Genomic DNA, 24981 nt, shown 5'->3' with positions numbered 1-24981 from the left:
GTCACAGCCATGTCGACCCTTCTGAACTGTGCGTTGTCAGCTGCCCAGTGTTGCAGGACCATGGGACAACATTAATAACTTAGTTCAATTAATCGTGAGCATCAGATCCCAACCAATTGTATGAAAAATTGGATGATGTTTTGGGTCAGACTGAAGAAGGGTCTCGACCCAAAACGTCACCCATTCCTTCTATCCAGAGATGCTGCCTGTCCCGCTGAGTTACTCCAGAATTTTGTGTCTATCTTCGGTTTAAACCAGCATCTGCAGTGCTTTCCTACACAGTATCAGCCACCTCTCTGACATGTAATGTTGCTTTAATTTATAAGCCCCAGCTGACCGCAATAAATACTTAAATATCAAAATCTCTGCCACATGAGCAAAATTTGCACCGATTTGCATTAGCCATAAAAACTGAGGAAATGTTGCTAACAAATTACATAAAGTATCGATGTAACAGGAAAATGAGTCCACATCACAAAGTCACTTAATTTAACAGATGGTATGATCAACTAATACGTTTACTCCAAGATCATCACAGCATGAAGAATTGTTAATAAGAAAATTGTTAATAAGAATGGCACAGTGCTGGAGCTGGTAGAGCACCAGAGACCCTGCTTCCATCCTGACCTCTTGTATTGTAGGTGTGGAGTTTGCACGTTCTACCTGTGACCACATGGATTTCATCCGGTGCCCAGCTTTTTTCCTACATCCCAAAGACGTGCAGGTTTGGGAGTAAATTGCTCCAAGTGTGTAAAGCGTGGATGAAAAAGCATAGAATTAGCGTGAATGGATGATCAATGGTCAGCGTGGGCTCGATGGGCTGAAGGGCCTGTTTCCATGCTGTATCTTTCAAAAAAGCTCATAAAACATAGTAATCTTCACTCCATGTGAATGCAACATAGAGTATCACCAAAGACGTCTAAATAATAAAATACAAATTATAATGGAGCAGATCATAAGAGGGTCTCCTGAAGTCCAGACACAGGGCATTCACCTCCGATGATACAGTGGCCTACATGAAGACCAGATACGACCTTGGTAAGGCCATCAAAAAGGCCAAAAGGGACTTCTGCTCCAAACTGGAGGACGAGACAGATGTTCGGCAGCTGTGGCAGGGTCTGAATGCAATCACCTCCTACAAGGCAAAACCAGGAGGCAGCTCGAATGCCGGTGTAACATCACTCCCTGACGAGCTCAATGCGTTTTACGCACGCTTTGACAGGGAGAATACTGATGTGCCTTCCCGATCCCCCATTCGCTGCGATGGCATTTCAGTCTCAGTCACAGAGGCCGATGTCAGGAAATCCTTCAGAGGGGTGAACCCCCGAAAAGCACCTGGTCCTGATGGTATACCCGGTCGTGTTCTAAAAACCTGTGCGGACCAACTGGCTGGAGTTTTTACGGACATTTTCAACCTCTCACTTCTGAGGTCTGAGGTCCCCACCTGCTTTAAAAGGGCATCAATTATACCGGTGCCCAAGAAGAGTAAGGTGACATGCCTCAATGACTATCGACCAGTGGCACTAACGCCGGTGGTGATGAAGTGCTTTGAGAGGTTGATCATGGAGCAAATCAACTCCTACATCGACAAAAACCTGGACCCACTGCAGTTCGCGTACCGCCACAACAGATCAACGGTGGATGCAATCTCGCTGGCCCTCCACTCCGCACTGGACCACTTGGACAACAAAAACTCATATGTCAGGCTGTTATTCATTGATTACAGCTCGGCATTTAACACAATCATCCCCTCCAAACTGGTTACCAAACTCGCAGAACTGGGTCTCTGCGCATCCCTCTGCAACTGGATCCTTGACTTCCTCGTCCACAGACCACAGTCTGTTCGTATTGGTGGAAATGTGTCAGCCTCAATAACAATCAGCACGGGAGCACCTCAAGGCTGCGTGCTCAGCCCCCTGCTGTACTCACTCTATACCCATGACTGCGTAGCGAACCACAGTGCGAACTCCATCATCAAGTTCGCTGACGACACCACTATTGTGGGGCGTATCACTGATGGGGATGAGTCAGAGTACAGAAGAGAGATCGAGCAACTGTCCATATGGTGCCAGCGCAATAACCTGGCCCTCAACACCAGCAAAACCAAGGAACTGATTGTGGACTTTGGAAGGAGTAGGAGGGGGACCCACAGCCCCATTTATATCAACGGGTCGATGGTTGAAAGGGTCAAGAGCTTCAAATTCCTGGGCGTGCACATCTCTGAAGATCTTTCCTGGTCCGAGAACACAAATGCAATCATCAAAAAAGCACATCAGCGCCTCTACTTCCTGAGAAGATTACGGAGAGTCGGATTGTCAAGGAAGACTCTCTCTAACTTCTACAGGTGCACAGTCGAGAGCATGCTGACCGGTTGCATCGTGGCTTGGTTCGGCAATTTGAGCGCCCTGGAAAGGAAAAGACTACAAAAAGTAGTAAACACTGCCCAGTCCATCATCGGCTCTGACCTTCCTTCCATCGAGGGGATTTATCGCAGTCGCTGCCTCAAAAAGGCTGGCAGTATCATCAAAGACCCACACCATCCTGGCCACACACTCATCTCCCTGCTACCTTCAGGTAGAAGGTACAGGAGCCTGAAGACTGCAACAACCAGGTTCAGGAATAGTTACTTCCCCTCAGCCATCAGGCTATTAAACCTGGCTCGGACAAAACTCTGATTATTACCAACCACTTTCTGTTATTTGCACTATCAGTTTATTTATTCATGTGTGTATATATTTATATCATGGTATATGGACACATTTATCTGTTTTGTAGTAAATGCCTACTATTTTCTGTGTGCTTAAGCAAAGCAAGAATTTCATTGTCCTATACAGGGACACATGACAATAAACTCACTTGAACTACTGTCATGCAAGATTTTGAATCAATCTTTAACGTTACCCTTTTGTTTTACAGTTCTGTGAAACGCTTGGTGTGGACTACCTGGCTGGTCGTGTATGGGTTGGATTTTGGATGATTATTATCGTGGTTGTGCTTGTTGCCTTTGAAGGCAGCTTCATGGTTCGATTCATTTCTCGATTTACACAGGAAATATTCTCCATCTTAATCTCCCTCATCTTCATCTACGAAACCTTCAACAAGCTATTTAAGGTGTGTATAGACAAACTCTGTCGCGTGAGATGACAGTGAGCCAGGCACAGTGAGGGACACAGAGGGATAATGGCAAGGTGCGAGCACAAAGATGGAGAGCAAATAAATCAGCAAATGATCTGCACATAGAATGGGTGGATCGGAATGGGTGACGTTTTGGGTCGAGACCCTTCTTCAGATCGAAGAAGGGCTCTGACCTGAAACGTCACCCATTCCTTCTATCCAGAGATGCTGCCTGTTCCACTGAGTTACTCCAGCATTTTGTGTCTATCTTTGGTTTAAACCAGCATCTGCAGGTCCTTCCTACACAAATGATCAGCTCATCCACTTTTGAGCAGTTGATATGAATTGGTGGCTCACTTTTAGTTCAGGAAAGAAGAAACATGGCCGTAAGCTTTTCTTCACTCACTGCTGCAATTTTCTTTTCAAAACCAGATTTTCAAAGCTCACCCTCTGACTGAGCATTACAACACAAGTGTGAGTGGTACAAGTGTGAGTGGCCCTGACCAGACACCACAACCCAACACAGCGTTGCTGTCCCTTGTTCTGATGCTGGGAACCTTCTTCATTGCCATTTTCTTAAGGCAGTTGAAAAACAGTCAGTTTCTTCCAGGAACGGTGAGTAATTCTACTGCTGAGAATGTTAAAATGGTGCTTGCTGAACATGCTATGAATTTTTCAGGGACTGTTTGTGTTCATATATTAGTTTTATGTTTTTAGTTTTAGAGATACAGCATTGCAAACAGGCCCTTCGGCCCACTGAGTCCGTGCCGACCAGCGACCCCCACACACTAACACTTTCCTACACACAGTAGGGACAATTTACAATTTTACCAAGCCAATTAACCGATAAACCCGTACGTCCTTGGAGTGTGGGAGGAAACCGGAGTACCCAGAGAAAACACACGCAGATCACGGGGAGAATGTACAAACTCTGTACAGAAGCACCTGTAGTCAGGACCTAACCGAGGATTCTGGCGCTATGAGGCAGCAACTCTACTGCTGCACCACCATGCTGTTCTATGGTCAAGGTCTGTTGAAATAGTCAGTAAAACCAGACAAATCGTGTTTGTTCAAATGAGATGCTTATGAATATCATCCATGTTAACAGAAAATCGTTAAATTTTGTATTTCTTTGGTGCTTCACACACATAAGGATCACCCTTCCCCCAGTCCTATGTCCAGACTTCTTAACCTAAACCATCTCTCCAGGCCATGACATCCAACATCACCGATCTCATGAACATTGCTGGTCCATCTCAAGCAGATCAGATACTCAAAATTTATTTTTGTTGATCAGTATTCCAGATCTCCTCAAACCCAGCCGGACAAATAATCCTTTCTGGGCCAACTCAAACATATATATATTTTTTGTTTTTATATCACACCTATATCCTGACTTGGTTAATTCCAATAAGATCCATCTTTGGTCAGCACAGTGGCGCAGTGGTAGAGTTCTAGCGCCAGAGACCCGGGTGTGATCCTGACTACTCGTGCTGTCTACATGGAGTTCAAGGGTCAAGAGTGTTTTATTATCATATGTCCCAGACAGAACAATGAAATTCTTACTTGTAGCAGCCGAACAGAATATGGAAACATAGTACTCTCTAAACAATCTCATTCATTTATTTGACCTTCTCCCCATGACCACATGGGTTTACTCTAGTTTCTAGTGCTCTAGTTTCCTCCCACATTTCAGCGATGTACAGGTTTGTAGGTTAAGTTGGCTTCGATAAAAATTGTAAAATGTCCCCAGTGTGTAGGATAGTGCTAGTGTACGGGGTGATCACTCGCTGGCGTGAGCCGCAGGGCCTCTTTCCGCATTGTCCTTCTAAACTAAACTAAACTGAACTATTGAGTTATAGAAGTTGTATTTTACACCATATGGAACCTATAATACAACATTTTTCTTGAACAAGTTAGGAACAACAAGATCATTTCAAATGTAGTTTTAGCAATAATAATTAAAATTGAATTATTATGAATCTCGAGTGGTATATTTTCTCACAATCATTTATTTAACAGATATAGTCATAATTTCGTTTAGAAGGACATACAGCGTAGAAACAGACCCTTCAGACTAACTTGCCGACACCAATCAACATGCCCCATCTACACTAGTCCTACCTGCCTGCATTTGGCCCATTTCCCCCTTATCATAATCATAATCATAATTTATTAGCCAAGTATGTTTTGCAACATGTGAGGAATTTGGTTTGCCATACAGTCAAACCATAAAAGCAACAAGACACACATCTACATAAAATTTAACATAAACATCCACCACAGCGGCTCCTCCACATTCCCCACTGTGATGGAAGACAATAAAGTCTTATCCTCTTCCCTCTTTTCCTCCCGCGGTCGGGGGAGTCATACTATCCGCAGCCGGCGGTCGAGCTCCCACGTCAGGGCGGTCTAAGCTCTGGCATCGGAACGGTAAAAAATCCTGCGGCTTGGAGTCCCTGAAGTCGGCCGCTAACCAGGGACCGCAAGCTCCACAATGTTAGAGCCCGCAGCTCCCGCAGGTTGGAGCTCTAGAATTCCCAAAGTCCGACCCATGGCAAAGAGATCGCCCGCTCCAAGATGTTAAAGTCCGCAGACTCCGCGGTTTTGGAGCCCTAGATTTCCCAAACAAGACGCCGCCTACTCAACGATGTTAGACCGCAGTGCAGACGGAGATACGACACGGAAAAAGTTGCATCTCCGTCGAGGAAAGAGATTTTAAAAGTCCCCCCCCCCCCCCCACCACCACTAAAACTAAAGATAAACTAAAACATCCATTTTACAACAAATTAAAAACACAAAGAATGAAAAAGATGAACACAGACCTTTGGCGAGGCTATCCTATCCATTTATCTGCCTAAATGTTTCTTAAACGTTGCGATAGTACCTGCCTCAACTACCTCCTTTGGCAGCTCGTTCCATACGCCCACCATACTTTGTGTAAAAAAGTTACCTCTCAGGTTCCTATTAAATCTTTCCCCTCTCACCTTAAACCTATGTCCTTTGGTTCTTGATTCCCCTACTCTAGGCAAGAGACTGTGTGTTTACATATGACTATAGAATTAATAGAAATATGTGCTCCAATAGCAGACGATGAGAACTTTGCTACATGGTGGTTTTACTTTGCATTGATATGATCAAGATTCAGGTTATTCATGAATTACTTCTTCACTGCCCACCACACCGTTTGGTGAGGACCGACCGTCTCCCAAGTCTTTAACACTTCACTGAGAAAACTTTCATTGAGTAACTTTGGTTGAGGGGACGGCACGGTGGCGCAGCAGTAGAGTTGCTGCCTTACAGTGCGAGAGACCCGGGCTCAACCCTGACTATGGGCGCTGTCTGTAAGGAGTTTTTACGTTCTCCCTGTGACCGCCTTGGGTTTTCTCAAGGTGCTCCGGTTTGCTCCCACATTTCAAAGACATACAGGCTTGTAGGTTTAATTGTTAATTAAACAAATTGTCCCTGATGTGTAGGATAGTGCTAGTGTACGGGTGATCACTGGTTGGTGCGCACTCACCCTGTTTGCATGCTGTATCTCTAAACTGAACTAAACTAATCCCATATCTGCAACCAAAGCTCAAGACTCCACCTGGACAATTGCTTGCTAAGCTGGCATTTTATCATTTGTTTTATTGTTAATGCACCTCTCTTTTCCTTCTTTCAGATCCGGCGTGTGATCGGTGATTTTGGCGTTCCCATTGCCATCCTTTCCATGGTGCTGGTGGACTTCTTCATTAAGACCTTCACCCAGGTTAATAGACTCACTGATAATCATCCACTTGATAACGGTTCTCTTGTTTAAATGAAGTGTCAGGTTGGGGGGGGGGGGGGGGGGGGGGTGTGGTTCTTTTGGGGAGTAGCAATAAGCAAGTGTTTCTGCAGTCAAGTCATCTTGATTACAGAACCAATCCCAGCTTGGTTCTGTAAAGCCTTTAGATAGCAGGAGCACTGGCAAAGCTCTAGAATTGATGATTGATCAGATTTGATGTCAAATGGCACCAATTGAAGGTTAGATTTCATAGAATGTTAGATTATTTTTTTAAATCGGTAAAAAAAAATCAACGTTTCCACTTTGGAAATGGCCAGTTCTCTGTTCTCCCATCGCCGGGCAAAAGTGGCTGAATCTGAACCCAACGGCTGTAACCCCAACACCAGAGACGCCGCTGCGGCAGAGCCCGCACCCCCCGCAACCGGGGTCCAAGCCATCTTCCCCCCACACCACCCCTGCTGACATCCGCTGGGACCACGCCACCCCCGCTGGGCTCATGCCACCCCCGCTGGGCCCACGCCACCCCCGCCACCCCCGCTGGGCCCACCCCACCCCCGCTGGGCCCACCCCACCCCCGCTGGGCCCACGCCACCCCCGCCACCCCCGCTGGGCCCACGCCACCCCCGCTGGGCTCACGCCACCCCCGCTGGGCTCACGCCACCCCCGCTGGGCCCACCCCACCCCCGCTGGGCCCACCCCACCCCCGCTGGGCCCACCCCACCCCCGCTGACCTCCGCTGGGTCCACGCCACCCCCGCTGGGTCCATGCCACCCCCGCTGGGTCCACGCCAACCTCGCTGACCCCCGCTGGGTCCACACCACCCCCGCTGGGTCCACACCACCCCCGCTGGGTCCACGCCACCCCCGCTGGGCCCACGCCACCCCTGCTGGGCCCATGCCACCCACGCTGGGCCCACGCCACCCCCGCTGATCTCCGCTGGGTCCACGCCACCCCCGCTGGGTCCACGCCACCCTTGTTGACCCCCGCTGGCCCCACGCCACCCCTGCTAGGCCCACACCACCCCCGTTGGGCCCATGCCACCCTCGCTGACCCCTGCTGACCCCACGCCACCCCCGCTGGGCCCATGCCACCTTCATCCCCCCTGCCCTCTGGGCCCGCGCCACCTTCATCTTCCCCCCCCCACGAAAGAAAGAGGGGGGATGTGAGAGGGGGGAGGGGGAGAGAGAGAGGGGAAGGGAGGGGAGAGAGAGAGATGGGGGAGAGGAGAGGGAAAGGGGGATTATCTTTAGTGAGATTGCAAAATTAAGGTAGGTTTTAGAGCTATTATATTTTCTCCTCCATATGAATAATATTAAACAATATCAAATAATATCAAACAATTGGAACTGCTTTCTTTTCCTTACAATACTGAAAAATATGAATTCCACAGTTTGTGACATAAATACACATTTTAATGGGATCATTATATACAGATGTAACATTTCAATTTCAAGATCGGGGGGAGGGGGAGTGGGGTTGGGGGCAAATATCCGTCAAGCCGATAGCCTAATCGTTAAGAGGTAAAAGATAGCCTAATCAATAAAGAGCTGAGAAGAGGAATCAGTGCTGCCAAGGAAAGGTACTCTGAGAAGTTGAGGAGCAAGTTCTCAGCTAATGACTCTTCAGTTTGGAAGGGCATGCAAGAAATCACCAGCTATAAGAGGAAAGCCCCCCGCTCTTTGGACAATCGTCAGCTGACGAATGACCTGAATGAGTTTTACTGCAGGTTTGAAAATCAGAAACGTAACCCGGGTACCCCCTCCCCAACAAACACAGCCAGACCCCAGTCTGCAAAGAATGGACCCTGCACCCTCTCCTTCCCATTCACCACTTCACACCTACTTAAGGCAAGACTCCAGTATGAAAAGAGTGGACCCTTTCCCACCCCAACCAACACTTCACACCCACTCACAGCCTGACATCAGTCTGCAAAGACTGGGCCCTTCTACACCCACCCCACTCCAATCACCACTTCACACCCAATTACTCATTTTTAACCAGTCCCTGCCTGCTTCAAAGTCTCCAATATTGTCCCTGTACCCAAAAAGGTAAGGATTACTGATCTTATCGACTACAGGCTTGTCGCACTGACCTCTGTAGTCATGAAGACCGTTGAAAGGCTTGTGCTGGCCAAGTTGAAAAATATCACAATCCCTCTGCTGGACCATCTGCATTTTGCATATTGTGCCAATAGATCTGTAGATGATGCAGTCAATCTGGGCCTGCACTTCATCCTCCAGCACCTAGACCGCCAGGGAACCAATACGAGGATTTTGTTTTATTGATTTTAGCTCTGCATTCAACACCATTGTGCCAGAGCTACTAAGCTCCAAACTTTCTGAGTTGACTGTGCCTGAACCCCTCTGTCGGTGGATCACCAGCTTTCTGACAGACAGGAAGCAGCATGTGAGGCAGGAAAGCATATCTCGGACACGCAAACGCTCAGCATAGGAGCACCGCAAAATGCGTACTCTCCCCTCTCCTCTACTGTCGCCACACCAATGTTGCAGTTGCATAAGAAGTTGGTGAGGCCGCATTCAGAGTATTGTGTTCAGTTCTGGGCACCATGTTATAGGAAATATGTCATCAAACTGGAAAGGGTACAGTGAAGATTTAGGAGGATGTTGCCAGGACTAGAGAGCCAGAGCTATAGGGAGAGGTTGAGTAGGCTGGGACTCTATTTCATGGAGCACAGGAGGATGAGGTATGCTCTAATAGAGGTGTATAAAATCATGATTTGAATAGATATGGTTGAGTCTTTTGCACAGAGTAAGTGAATCGAGGAGCAGAGGAAATATGTTTAAGGTGGAGGGCAAAAGATTTAATAGGAATCTGTGGGGTATGTTTTTCACACAAAGGGTGGTAGGTGTATGGAACAAGCTGCCAGAGGAGGTAGTTGAGGCAGGGACTATCGCAACATTTAAGAAACAGTTAGACAGGTACATGGATAGGACAGGTTCGGAGGGATATGGATCAAACGTGGGCAGGTGGGACTAGTGCAGATGGGACATGTTTCCACACTGTATCACTCTATGACTATCTTTCCCTCTCAAACCCATTCTCCTGCCTTCTTCCCATTACCTCTGACACCCGTATCAATCAAGAATCTATCAAACTTCTCCTGGAAAATGTCCATTGACTTGACCTCCACAGCTGTCTGTGGCAATGAATTCCACAGTTCACCATCCTCTTCTGACTTAAGAAATTCCTGCTCATCTCCTTCCTAAAGGAATGTCTTTTAATTCTGAGGCTGTGGCCACTGTTCCTAGACTCTCCTACTAGTGGAAACATCCTCTCCACATACACACCATCCAGGTTTTTACCAGGCTGGGACAGACGACAACAGTTTTACACCGTGTCCCAAAGCTTGTGTCCTGTCCTGCATCACCCAAGGCAGCAGAGACGTTATAGGAGAGGGCAAGCACCGGTTGGGTAACATTCAGGAATGTCTATGCACGTCACATCATGAATATTACTGAAGAACGGTCTTGACCCGAAATATAATCTATACCTTTTCTCCAGAGGTGCTGCCTGACCCACTGAGTTACTCCAGCACTCTGTGACATGTCACCTATCCATGTTATCCAGAGATGCTGCCTGACCCGCTGAGTTACTTCAGCACTCTGTGACATGTCACCTATCCATGTTCTCCACAGATGCTGCCTGACTCACTGAGTGACTCCAGCACTCTGTGACATGTCACCTATCCATGTTCTCCACAGATGCTGCCTGACTCGCTGAGTTACTCCAGCACTTTGTGACTATTTTCCCTTCACCCATCTGCCCAAGCCCACTCTCCCCCCTCCTTTTCTATGTTCCTTTCCACCCATAAACCTCTCTCTGCCTTTACATTTCACTCCTCTTTCAAATATGTTCTACTTATCTACATGCATTTTTCTTCTTCACTTTTTAGTCATAGAATGATGCAGTGTGGAAACAGGCCCTTCAGCCCAACTTGCCCACACCGACCAACATGTCCCATCTAAACTAGTCCCACTCACACGCGTTTGGCCCATATCGATCTAAATCTGTCCTATCCATGTACGTGTCCAAATGTCTCTTAAACATTAGGATAGTCCCAGCCTTAACTACCTCCTCTGGCAGCTCGTTACATACACCCAGCACCCTTTGTGTGAAAAAGCTACCTCAGATTCCTGTTAATTTCTGAAATATTGGTCATAAATTTGGTGCATAAATGCTCCAAAATAAGGCTCAGAATGCATCAGAGAGCATCTAAAACCCCTGAGCTTCCAGGGCCCGTTTAAGGGCCCTGGACCCTGGCATCGAGGGACTTCACGCTTCGCGCTCGTGATGTGCATTATTCACATTAAGTTTTTTGTAATCCTGTCATGCCACCCCCTTTTTTGAAAAGCTTCGTACGGGCCTGGATTTATTGTAGGTGGCTGCTGCCTTCTCAGCTGGATCAACAAATAAGAATGGTCTCGATATTAGAATTTACCCAGCCGAATTAGCAGTTTAAAGCTCATAATCTCAGTGATTCTTCATAATTTATTTGTACAAACATGGAAAAATCTACAATCAGCTCTATTGAGGCAACTGTGTTAAAATTCTGATCTCACTATCAGACATCCCAATAGTTGAGCATATGACTCACCAGGTAATATTTGCAGCATTCCCTTCCGCACTCACCAGGGCCCTGGTTCACACGCATCTATCTATTCACTTGTGGAGCCCCAACTCTGCCTTGGGATTAGGTTCCAGTGCCGCCTCCCAACCTGCCAGAATGCAGATCCCCCTCTCCTATTACACTCACCAAGACCCCAGTTCCTCCTCCCCCATTCAATTCACCTGGACCCCTGTTCCCGCGCTCCCATTCAGCTCACCAGCTTTTCGCTGTATCTCGGTACAGGTGACAATGAGCCAAACTAAAATTCAAAACTAAAACTATTCCACCTATCTCATGTAAATGATAATCAAAACGACTGCAGATGATCGAAATCTGAACTAATAACAGAAACACTCTCCATCCTATGGGCAGCACAGTAGCCTAGCGGTAGAGTTGCTGCCTTACAGTGCCAGAGACCCGGGTTTGATCCTGAGTATGGGTGCTGTTTGTATGGAGTTCTCCCTGTGGGTTCTCTCGGCGTGCTCCGGTTTCCTCCCACACTCCAAAGGTTTGTAGGTTAATTGGCTTAATATAATTGTAAATTGTCCCTAGTGTGTGTAGGATAGTGTTAGTGGTTGACATGGACTCCGTGAACCGAACGGCCTGTTTCCGTGCTCTATCTGTAAACTAAACTAAACTAAACTAAGCTAAACTAAACTGAAACAATCTTTTTGTCTATTATGAACCCACTGACTCCAACAACTATCTAGACTACACTTCTTCCCACCCTGCCTCCTGCAAAGACTCTACCCCCTACTCCGAATTCCTCTGTCTGAGACACATCTGCGCACAAGATGAGGTGTTCCATATCTGAACATCTGAGATGTCCTCATTCTTTAGGGAACGGGGATTCCCCTCTTCTATCATGAATGAGGCCCTCACACGTATCTGCTCAGTACCCCACAGATCTGCTCTTGCTCCCCCTCCCCTCAGTCGCAACAGGGACATAGTCCCCCAAGTCCTTACCTTTCACCCCAACAACCGTCGCATACAACATGTAATCCTCCAACATTTTTGCCATATCCAATAGGATCCCACTAGCCACATCTTCCCATCTCCATCCCTTTCCACCTTCCGCAGACCGTTGCCTCCGCAACTCCCTAGTTAACTCATCCCTTCCCACCCAAACCACCCTCTCCCCAGGCACCTTCCCCAGCTACCGGAGGAGATGCAACATCTGTTCATATACCTCCTCCATCAACTCTGTCCAGTGAGACCCCAACAGTCCTTTCATTGAGGCAGAGATTCAGTTGCACCCCCTCCAACCTCATCTACTGTATCTGTTGTTAAAATGTGGACTCTTATACATCAGCGAGACCACATGTAGACTGGGCAATTGTTTCACTGAACACCTTCGCTCAGTCCGCCTGAACCTACCTAATCTCCTGGTCAGCAAGCACTTTATTTCCCTTCCCATTCCCATTCCCATACTGACTTTCTGTCTTGGACCTCGTCCACTGTCAGAGTGAGGTCAAATGCCAATTGGAGGAACAGCATATTGATTTATCTAACTTCAAGTAAACCTTCCATCCCCTCTCTCTCAGCCCCTCCTCCACCTTAGTCGCTGTACTAGTTTCACTGGTGAGTTTCATTGTCTGTAACTCATTTTCACCTTTGTAGCCCACAGCTACAAATGACCGGTTTCCTTTAACATCCTTACTTTTTTGCATACCTTTCATTCATTTGTTCTATATCTCTCTATATCACCGTCTGTATCTCTAGTTTCGCTTTCCCCTGACTCTCAGTCTGAAGAATCATCAGTCAGATCATCTCTGGCCCCTCTCACCCTGGCCACAAACTCTTTGAATCATTTTCCTCTGGAAGGCGACTCCGGACCGTCAAAGCTGCCACAGCCAGACATAAAAACACTTTTTTTCCACGAGTAGTAAATCTACTCAATAACCAAAAATCTGTAGCCTCCTTTTGCTCTGGTATTTTATTTGATTCACATGTTTAATGTTTTATGTGTCATTCCTAACTGTCACTGTATGTTGTTGTCACTTGCGGGCGGAGCACCAAGGCAAATTCCTTGTATGTGAATACTTGACCAATAAACTTATTCATTCATTCATTATTCATTCATTCATTCAAGAAGGGTCTCGACCCGAAACGTCACCTGTTCCTTTTCTCCATAGATGTTGTCTGACCAATTGAGTTACTCCAGCTTATTATGTCTACATGGTCAATCATGTTGGTTATTGTACTCTCATTACATGCAATCTAACTCTTTTCATTATAGAAACTCAATGTTCCAGATGGTCTTCAGGTGACAAACTACCCAAATAGAACTTGGTTTATCCACCCTCTTGAAGGAATTCCCTATTGGATGATGCCTGCCTCAATTGTTCCCGCCATGCTAGTTTTAATCCTTATCTTCATGGAATCTCAGATCACAACGTAAGTCTTTTCATCAAAATATCTGAGGCCTGAGGGACTGGAAGGTAATATTGAATCCTAGCTTAAAATATCCCTGCCCAATGCATTAGAGCGCTTTCTCCGACTGAAAGCCACATAGAGAAGGGAAATTATTCAGGAAATATCTGAAGAAGGGTCTGAAGAAGGGTTTTGACCCGAAACGTCACCCATTTCTTCTCTCCAGTGATGCTGCCTGAGTTACTCCAGCATTTTTGTGTCTATCTAGTCAGGAAATGAGTTAACTTTCAATTTTTTGTGCGCCTTAAGGGTTGTTTTGTGAGTTTTACCGATCCTCCCTACTGTTGGTAGAATTACATGTCGAAGTCAGAAATTCAAAGATTTTATTTGTTGGCTGAAGAAGAGACCCGACCCAAATCATTATCTGCCCATTCCCTCCCCAGATGCTGTCTGGTCCATTGAGCTCCTTTGTGTTTTGTTCAAGGTTCCAGCATCAGCAGTTTCTTGCGTCACTATATTATTTATTGGTCAATACTGATTTTATTGATTGGTAATTTAGATTGAAGTTTGTAATCAATGGAAAATACATTGTTATCTACCTATTTCCCATTGCTGTTATAAATTTACGTTCTCTCATCCATCCTTTTGTTATCTCCTGACTGAACCAAGATGGCGTCCAAGCCAGGCGACTATCTGTGCGCTGGTCCCAGAAATGGATCTGTAGTCGCTCTTTACAATCACTCCACTCCTTTGAGCCTCTCCTCCAACAGCAGCAATGTTATTCCCTTTATCATGTACCCGTGCACTGTGGAAGGCTCGACTGTAATCATGTATGGTCTTTCCGCTGACTGGTTCGCACGCAACAAAAAGCTTGTCACTGTGCCTCGGTACATGTGGCAATAAACTAAACTGGCTTTGGTAAAAATTGTAAATTGTCCCTGTTGTGTAGGATACTGTTAGTGTACAAGGGTGATCACTAGTCGCCGCAGATTCGGTGGGGTGAAGGGCCTGTTTCTGCACTGTATCCCGAAAGGCTAAAGTCTAAAGTCTACGCAGTTTTCGCTGTAAACAAAAAGATGCTGGTAGTCATATCGTTCCTTGCTATGGGTGTCTGTGGTGGATTGTTGGCCTTGAAGATGCTTAGGCTGTTGAAGGGCCTGACTGCTTGGAATCAATTAATAAATTTCATTAAAAAAACTTTAGTAATCTTCTTGTCATATTAAAACTTCAAAAAAATTGAAAATCTATCTTGTAACTTGTTAGAGGTGCCGGTATAACCCTACCAGCATATACCATCAGAAGGAAAGCTATGAGCCAAGGAATTAATGGTCTTCAGTAATCCAGGCACCATCACGTGGAATTTGATCATTAAATCCTTTGATCACTTTCTCCTCACAATATCCTTTGATCACTTTCTCCTCACAATTTCCGAATCTAATTTAGTTGAAGAAGCTTTTGAACCCATTTTACTTTGTTTTAGAATCTATCTTTGGCCAAGATAAGGTTTTGACTGAGCACCAAGTGAATTGTTTTTTTTAGTTTAGAGATATAGCGTGGAAACAGGCCCTTCGAGGTCCGCACAACCCAACGATCCCCACATGTTAACACTATCCTACACACACAGAGGACAATTTACATTTATACCAAGCCAATTAACCTACAAATCTGTACATCTTTGGAGAGTGCGAGGAAACTGAAGAGCTCCCGTTGACCGCGTGGGTTTTCTCCAAGATCTTCAGTTTCCTCCCACACTCCAAAGACGTACATGTTTGTAGGTTAATTGGCTTGGTAAATGTAAAAATTGTCCCTAGTGGGTGTAGGATAGTGTTAACGTGCGGGGATCGCTGGTCGGCGCAGATCCGGTGGACCGACGGGCCTGTTTCCGTGCTGTATCTCTAAACTAAACTAAAATAAAAACTCTCAGAGAAAACCCGTGCAGGTCACGGGAAGAACGTACAAACTCCGTACAGACGGCATCCTTGTTGGGGTCGAACCCGGCTCCCTGGAGCTGTAAGGCAGCAAATCTACTGCTGCGCCTCTGTGCCGCTCCTCTATTTTCTGTTATAGTTTAATATAAAGAAAACAATGCAGTAAATAATGACTTTGCCTTGACGTTGCTATCAATCTCATCTGTTCTTTGTTTCTCGCAGGCTCATTGTCAGTAAGCCAGATCGGAAAATGGTGAAAGGCTCTGGGTTTCACTTGGACTTGCTACTGATTGTGCTAATGGGCGGAATTTCTGCTCTGTTTGGAGTGCCTTGGATGAGTGCGGCCACTGTGAGGACCGTCACTCATTGCAACGCCCTTACTGTGATGAGCAAATCTGTTCCACCAGGCCACAAGCCCCAGATTCAAGAAGTTAAGGAACAAAGGATAACTGGATTTATTGTTGCCATTCTAATCGGTGAGCAAAAATGGAAAGGTTGGCAGAATCAGAATGGATATTTATTATTTTTCCTTCCTATAAATTATATAGCTAATACATTAAACCTAGTAAGGTCTTGGCATTGCTAGCATGGTGAGTCCGAAGAAGGGTCTCATCCCAAAACGTCACCTATCCATGTTCTCCAGAGATGCTACCTGATCTGCTGAGTTACTCCAACACTTTGTGTCTTCTTCACTAGCTTAGTTAACTTTGCTTGCCATCCTAATTGCCTTTGAGAAGATGACAATGTCTATATTTTCAAAGCATTGAGCTGTGAAATCACTGGACTCACCTGACTCTTCAATGGAAAGCGTAAAAATAATCTCAGATCTGAGATATTTCTGGAAACAGATTATGAGTGTACCGTGTCAATATATATAGTATAGTGTCAATTTATATATGTTGTAAATGGATTCCTTTTCCAGGTCTGTCCATTCTGATTGGAAATATCCTGCGCAATATCCCGCTCGCTGTCCTGTTTGGAATCTTTTTGTACATGGGAGTGACATCTTTGAATGGAATCCAGCTCTTTGATCGTTTGCTACTGTTGTTCATCCCACCTAAGTATCACCCAGACCTCAGCTATGTACGCAAGGTGAGTGCTGGTATTAAATATGCCTGTTGCTATTCACAATAGGACAGATTATTGTCTGGACCAAGTACAAATACTCTCAGTGCTTATCTGTATTTAAGACTTGATTGCGCAGCAACTGCACATACATATGCAATTAAATGCAGAAATTAAGACTTTGCAATCCAAGATGCTGTGCTCTTTAGATGTTGGGCTAAAAGCATCTTACTGAAAAGCTCAGCTGAAAAAAAATTGGGAATGGCATTCAATTATAGATGTGATAGATATTTAAGAAACGCATCATGAAATGCGAGGGCCTGTTCATTCCAACTTTTTTTTGATGCTGTAAAGCTTATTGTCATAAAACCTCTCCAATACTGAGAATTAACTTTGACAAGTTATGAGCTTCATTCCTTCAGATTGTATTAATGGAGACTTTGAAAAAGCAACTGCAATTATTTTTATTCTGTCTTTCAGCCTCTTATCTCCATTTCTTTTTTTAATTTAATTTTCTTTCTCTCATTTTGTTTCAATTTCTGTGTATTATTTGTTTGAAATCTATATTAGCCCAGATTTCGCTTCCGCGGGTTCACTGTCTACAATTGAGTCCCGCTGTCACCTTTTTGCCCCATCTTACCAAATGTGAGTGAGGAAGGGCTGGCTGTTGGCTCAATGCACTGAAGGCCAACTGGTAGGATGCACTGCAGTGACAAAGCTGCATTGAATGCAATGGAAAATAAATTCCTCTCCAACACTGCCCCAAAAACTGCTGACATCTGATTGAGCGGTCAAGTTTTAAATGTTTCTGAATGTTCCTTGGCTACATTCTGCCTTTGGACTCGGCATGAAATCCAACAGCGGGACAAGAGCAGACTGAAATTTCCTGACATTTGCAATGGGGAATTGTTCTGGGATCTTGGCCCAGGATCTACAAGCCCATGCATTTGAATGAAGAGTGTATGGCTGCCCGGGAAGAAAGGAACAACAAAGCAAGTTATAACTGTTTAATTGCACTTGCTTTAATATTTTAAATTATTTCAAAAGTGGGCCCACCGAGTCTGCACCAAACAGCCATCCCCATACACTAGCACTATTCTACACACTAGGGACAATTTACAATATTTACTGAAGCCAATTATCCTTTGGAGGGTGGGAGGAAACCAGAGCACCCAGAGAAAACCCACGCGGTCAGGGGGAAATGTACAAACACTGTACAGACAGCATTTGTAGTCAGGATCGAAGCCGGGTGTCTGGCGCTGTAAGACAGCAAATCTACCACTACGCCACTATGCCACCACAATGTTATGTTGAATTATTTCTTTCGGGACTGTATGTAAAATAATTTCATCATTCCAAATGACAATTTTTGAATGTGTCTGTGTTTCTCTTTTACCTAGGTGCACACCCGTCGCATGCACATCTTTACTATCATCCAGCTACTCTGCATTGTGATTCTGTGGGCGATCAACAAATCTGCCTTCTCACTGGCTTTTCCCTTCGTGCTCATTCTTACCGTCCCCCTCAGAATGTTTGCACTGGGCAAGATTTTCTCACCAGTGGAGATGAAAAGTGTAAGTATCCAAATGCATGAGTAAGAAATATTTCCAAACTCTTCTTCTTTAAATGATGTTGATTTCCATGCTAAACTCTATGGTAAAGGCACTTTGTTATACAGACAAGGGTATGATCCACAACCACCATTATTGGTATTGGGTGATAATTATCACGTGTATGGAGATACAGTGAAAATCTTTGCTTTGTGAATCCAGGCAAATCATATTATACATACAATCAAACTATATGTGAACACAACATGTAGTGAGAAATGAAGGAAATAGAATGCAAAATACTGTGTTACAGCGAGAGAGAAAGTGCAGATTTTTTTAAAGTGTAGATGCCACAACAAGGTAGATTGGTGGACTTGGAATCCATCATTTTCTAACAGGGCCATTCAACAGTCTGATAACAGCAGGGAAGATGCTGTTCTCTAATCTGGTGATATATGCTATTAAGCTACTGTATCTTCCGCTCAATGGGAGAGGGAAGGAGAGAGAATGGCCGGGTATGAGTGGCCCTTGATGATGTTGGCGGCTTTCCTGAGGCATTGTGAAGTGCAGATTAAGTCAATTGGTGAACGGGGGCGTGCGGGGGGAGACTGGTTTGCTCGATTGACTGGGCTGTGTCCACAACTTATAGCCACGTATAGACTAGATGCTAAACCAAGCTGTGATGCATCCCGATAAAATGCTTTCCCTAGTGCATCTGTAGACGTTGGTAAGACTTATCGGTAAGAGTTTCCTTAGACATCCGAGGAGTTAAATTATTATAGGTATTAAAGTATTCTGCTTTGAATAACCAAGGGAAAAAGAATAGGGCATTAAAATGTCAGGTTTCTTTGAACTTTATTGACTGTTAGTTAATAGAGATAGAGAAAAGGCTGTTTGAATGACAGACAAGAATTCTCTACTTAGCTACAATAAGTCTGCTGAGTTTTTATTTGGAACCGAGCACCAAGTTAGAATCTATCAGAATCCTCTGCTGGCTAGAATTGAGAGAAATGAGAGATGATTTCATTGATACACACAAAATTCTCAAAATGGCTTAAACATATATTTCTCCGGACTGTGGTGTCGACAATCAGGAATCACAGTTTCAAAATAAAGGATTGTTCTTTCAGTACTGAGATTGAGAAGATATCGCCATTTTCTCTTCTCTCCTTTTCCCATTCGGTTCAACTTTGATGGAAAACAGTGAAAAAGTAATTTTGGGGACAAGGTTGCAACTCCCTCCAGTGGAAGTAATCAACCATGTCCTATGTACATTCTAAATTACATGTTGATTATATTTTCCAGAATACAACTAGTTCTGGTAGTCAAAGGTTCAAAGGTTCAAAGGTTCAAAGGTTATTTTATTGGTCACATACACCTAGGTGTAGTGAAATGCTTCTTGCCAATGCAGCACATAAAGAAAGAATACAGACATAACAATAATAAAGTAATTTAAACATAAAAACATCCCCCCACAATGGTTCCCATTATGAGGTAAGGCACAGTGTCCAGTCCCCATCCCATGTCCACCCATAGTCGGGCCTATCGAGGCCTCCACAGTTGCCTCCACGGAGGCCCGATGTTCCAGGCCGTTCTCGCCGGGTGATGGTGCTCCGGCGTCAGGAGAATCCTCTCAGCGGCATGGGACACCTGGAACGGCCGCTTCCCTTACCGGAGACCGCGGCTTCCGAAGCCAACAAGGCAGCGCCGGATGGAGCTCCACCACTGGCGATCTTGGCGAGAGATCCCAGGCTCTCGATGAAATGTTTAGCGCCGCCGCCCGTGGCTGGCCACTCCATAGTCCAGCAGCTCCGCGATGTTTCATCGGCGGTCTTCAGCTCACCAGAGTTCCAGTGCGGCGACCCAGGCGAGGCATCGCCCGCTCCGCAATAGCGCTCAAGCGCTGCGCCGCCACCGCCGAAGCCGAGGTACTGGGCGGTCCCCTCAGGAAATGCCTCTCCAGGCCCGCTGGTAGGCCGCGAGGATGGGTCGAAAGTGCAGCCCAGAGAAAAGCCGCCTCTCCGACCAGGTAGGGACCCTGAAAAGTAGTTTCCCCCTTCCTCCCCCCCACCCCCCACATAAAAAAGACTAGAACTCCAAAAACAAAACACTAAAACTCACTAAAATGTTTTTTAAAAAGAGTGAAAAACGAACAGCTGCAGTCTGGGCAGCCACACCACACAGGACGGTGCCCCCTTACAACAAACCAGTACTGGGAAGAATCCTCACATGAGTTGTTATTCTATTTTTGCCATGTGCAATGGTTCTAATGCCATCTCCCAGTCTATTCTTACCCTCCTATACACTCCTGTATCTTCTCTGGAGAATGGCTTTTCACAGAGCCCTAACTTTTCACAATCTGGGAGATTAGATTTCTTCCCGCTGTACTACCAGTACCGATTTTGTTTGCAAAGAATGGTGGGATATGGATTACGTGCAGACTGAGGAGATGAGTTTAACGTGGCGTCATGTTCTGCACAGACATTGTGGGCTGAAGGGCCTGCTCCTGAGGTGCACTGTGCGATGTTCTATGATATCTCCAATTTATCAACATCCATGGTCCCATCACCAAGCTGGTGGGATTTATACAGGTTCAGAAATGCAGTGAAGTAACCATGTTTTTATTTTTGTTATGAAGCTGGATGGAGACGAAGTGGAAGCTACGTTTGATGAGCAGGCAGGAAAGGACGTTTATGATGAAATACCAATGCCATCCTAACGACGCCAAACCCATTCAGGACATAGCCGTTAACTCATTGCAACTTAAGAAACAACAAAACCGATCAATGTTCGTTGTCCTGCTTATTTTCCTTTGTGAATTGGTGAAAGCCAAAAGGGAGGGGTGGTGAGTTTCAAAGTTGTGCAATTGTCAATACACAATCACATCCCAGTACCAGGGACCAAATTAAGTCACATTGTTGCCATGGTAACATAATTATCAAAATACGGACTGACTTACCCATGTTTAAGTAGAGAAAGATAATAGACTAGATGACAATAGTACAACTTTACACTCTCTGCCCAAGATCCCGGAATGTTATATGCTGGTGCTAGTGACATGTGAGGCATGCATCGTTTGTTCCATTTAACACATTTAAAATCTTGTTGCCATTTTTTATTCCATTTCTATAATAGTAGTACTCTAGCTGCAGCAAAAGCTATGACGAACGAAAAACAGATTGTGGGAGCAACTCAGCAGATCAGACAGCATCCAGTACGTGGAGGAAGTGGACAGACGACGTTTCAGGTTGGAAACCCGTGATGAGATTGAAGACGGGTCCTGACTCGAAATGTCGTCCGTCCATTTCTTTTCACGGATGCTGACTGTTCTACTGTGTTCCTCCTGCAATCTGTTTTTGCTCAAGACACCAGCATCTGCAGTTTGCACCATGAAAGTATTGCTGTCATATTACTAACCTTTCCTCTCAAACTAATTACATCCCTGCAAACTATTATTTTGTTTTTACTTGAGCTAATATGGGGTTTTTTCTGCGCCCCAATATTTGTAGGGAGTGGACGTGATAGTGGAGTGAGTATTTCTGGTGGGTCGGAGGTGAGGGAGCAAACTACAAAGTCAGGACATGGGAGTACTGTTGAATTTACTAACAAGCTTTTTTTTCCCATTTTGCTCTGTTTCCTACCTGTCAAGCAACCTGTGGTCATTGCACATAGCAAACAACAATATAGAATTACATGAATATGTATGTGTTAAGCTGCAGGTAGATCATGTTATCTGAATACAACTGGACGGCACAGTGGCACAGCGGTAGAGTTGCTGCCTTAAAGAGCCAGAGGTCCCATTACGATCCTCACTATGGGTGCTGTCTCTACATAGTTTGATTGTTCTCCCCATAGGTTTACTCCGGGTGCTCCAGTTTCCTTCCACACTCCAACGACATACAGATTTGTAGGTTAATTGGTTTCGGAAAAATCGTAAATTGTCCCAAGTGTGGAGGATAGTGAGAGGTCGCTGGTCGGCACGGTCTCGGCGGCTGAAGGGCCTGTTTCCATGCTGTATCTCTAAAGTAAAGTAAAGGCAGTGGGAGGGGGAAAATAAATCAAACCAGGTAATAAAAGAGGCGAGGGGGAAATGTGAATTATTGTAAGTTAGTCATAGGGTCATAGAGTATTACAGCATGGCCCAACTTGTCCATGCCAATCATAATGCCCTATCTACACTAGTTCCACCTGCCCACGTTTGGCCCATACCCCTCTTTTAAATGTTATAATAACTGCCTCAACTACCTCCTCCGGCAGCTCGTTCTATATATCTACCACCCTCTGTGTAGAAAAGTTGCCCCTTGGGTTCCCATTAAATCTTTCCCCCCTCACCTTGAACCTATGCCCTCTGGTTCCTGATTTCTCTACTGGGTAAAAGACCGTAAAATAAAATGCATCAGCACCATCTATTCCCTTCATGATCTTGTACACCTCGATAAGGTCAACCCTTATCCTCCTGTGCTCAAAGGAATACAATACTACCCTGTCCTATCTCTCCCTAAAACTCAGACCCTCGGCATCCTCGTAACTGGTGAGTGAGGAAGAAAATCAGGCGGTGTTGGACTAACTATGGGGGAACAGCAAGTACTGCCTGTTGGTGGGGAGTGGGAAGGTCAGCTGTCACTTTGGAGAGAGAGCAGTAAACATTGTGAGCTTTCAATACTGGGGAGGAGGCTTGTTGGTAGCAGAAGGTTTGTCTCGAGGGTTCTTTCTGGTCAAAAATAAATGCAATAAAGAGCACATTGTATCATTCTATCCTTATAAACAGGGTGAACCAGTGCCAAATGTGACCGCCTTCAGAGGAAAGGAGATGAGGAGGAATTTCTTTAGTCAGAGGGTGGTGAATCTGTGGAATTCATTGCCACAGACCAAGGAGGCCAAGTCAATGGGTATTTTCAAGGCAAAGATTGACAGTTTCTTGATTAGTAAATGGTGTCGGGGGTTATGGGGAGAAGGCAGGAGAATGGGGTTGAGAGACAAAGATAGACCAGCCATGATTGAATGGCAGGGTAAACTTGATGGGCCGAATGATCAAATTCTTCTCCTATGACTTATACATGACTTCTTATGAAACAGAGCTCTATGTACTTATTGTAGATTGGGATTTTCCTCTTCAGAGTGGGATTCTGGATGCTCCCAAATTTCCTTAGAACTAAAACTCTCATATTCTCAACAGGTGAGGGTCTGTTGTCTCAAACTTGCCAATCCTCTCCTGCCCATTGTGAAAAGGGTCAAACTCTCCCACCACCCCTCCATCAATATAATTCTTAGTAGTTAGCGACCATTTCATTACAAGATGCTTCAGAGACTATATCCTTCAGACTTTAAGAGGCTTTTTCATAACATTGAAATGCTGATTTATGCTTTATATAAGTGGCTGAGTTCAAAATGAATGCAATTTCTTGTTCTCTCAAGAATTTTAACCAAGGGGAATACGATCTTTTAATAACAATAATTCTTAGCTAAGGTGCCTGAAACTTTTGTGTGCATTTATTTTTTGTAATGTGCTTACACTGCTTAATTTTAGCAATAATTTAATTCCATTAAATTGCTTTGATGATACATCCCATGTTTTTAAATATCCATATTTTGATACATTTACATTTTAATTGAGTTATTATAATTTCTACCACTTATTCGATTATAGATAAGTCTTCCTGGATTTGGATTGGGTACTTTTAGACTGTTCCTACAATGAAATGAAAGCACAGTAAAAACAAAAGACAATATGCCTTTTTGAAAAGGTTCATTTAGAATTGTTCCATTTGTGGACAAGCTCTGGTGAAATTGTGCAGTTAATAATTTTCCCTTTTATATTCAAATATCGTGTAAAGTTTCTGAAATGTGATGGGATGGAGATGAAGACATCACCTCGATAATGAATAATTTCCCGATGATTGCTTATGATGTGATTACTTTTTCAGACTGGATTGTCTTTTTCTAAATAAAGATATGTGCTCCAATAATCTCAGCTATTCAGTTTTTGCCTGCAGTTATCCAATATTTATGAAATCATGAATTTCTGAAGCACACAAATTAGATGTTGGCCCCTTTAACCTGCTCTGCCGTTTAATAATATCATGACTGATCTGACTAACATCAAATCAACGTTTCCATCCAAGCACAAAATTGAATACTTTGTCACGTGTGACAAGTAACAGTGAAAATCTTTGTTTGCGTCGCCCATAAAGGGTGCTTACAAAGTTACAAATTCCGCGCACCAGGTCCCCTTTTGTTATCTCCCCATCCCCCATCCCCCATCCCTCATGGCGGTTCCTCCTCACCAGCATTCCTCTGGTTCATGCCTTCTTCAATTTAAACTGGTTTTCAAACTATGTTATAACCACACAAATGGATGTCTTCAATGTAAGACATATGTAGTTGTTACTGGTCTTCCAACACAGAAAGCAACAGGAGTTGTGCTAGTTAGGATCACCACAGTATGTGCCCTAAACAACTCTCACCACATGATGGTGCTGTTGCTTTAGTCTTTATTCAAAATTCCCCCTTCCCTGTGTTGATCTATTACCTACCACACTTTGTTCTCCCTCT

The 24981-nt window shown here is 44.8% G+C and overlaps 1 protein-coding gene across 2 annotated transcripts in view; it reads left to right on the top strand.

The window, feature by feature from the left end:
* slc4a1 (solute carrier family 4 member 1 (Diego blood group)) overlaps positions 1-24395 on the top strand; it is a 58782-nt gene extending 34387 nt beyond the window's left edge. The window contains exons 14-21 of one of the 2 annotated variants that reach the window (XM_033035364.1): positions 2917-3111; positions 3547-3729; positions 6782-6868; positions 13753-13910; positions 16037-16290; positions 16737-16906; positions 18280-18453; positions 21068-24395. In XM_033035364.1, coding sequence (XP_032891255.1) covers positions 2917-3111; positions 3547-3729; positions 6782-6868; positions 13753-13910; positions 16037-16290; positions 16737-16906; positions 18280-18453; positions 21068-21148 — 1302 coding nt within the window. In that variant the 3' untranslated portion in view covers positions 21149-24395. The remainder of the gene's footprint in view (positions 1-2916; positions 3112-3546; positions 3730-6781; positions 6869-13752; positions 13911-16036; positions 16291-16736; positions 16907-18279; positions 18454-21067) is intronic. The other variant, XM_033035363.1, reaches the window with a different exon arrangement.
* The last annotated feature ends 586 nt before the right edge of the window (positions 24396-24981 follow it).

This window comes from Amblyraja radiata, chromosome 16 (genome assembly GCF_010909765.2).
Source record: "Amblyraja radiata isolate CabotCenter1 chromosome 16, sAmbRad1.1.pri, whole genome shotgun sequence".
Classification (NCBI taxonomy): Eukaryota; Metazoa; Chordata; class Chondrichthyes; order Rajiformes; family Rajidae; genus Amblyraja; species Amblyraja radiata.
The sequence above is the reverse complement of the archived record's forward strand: the minus strand, read 5'-3'. Positions and strand labels throughout refer to the sequence as shown.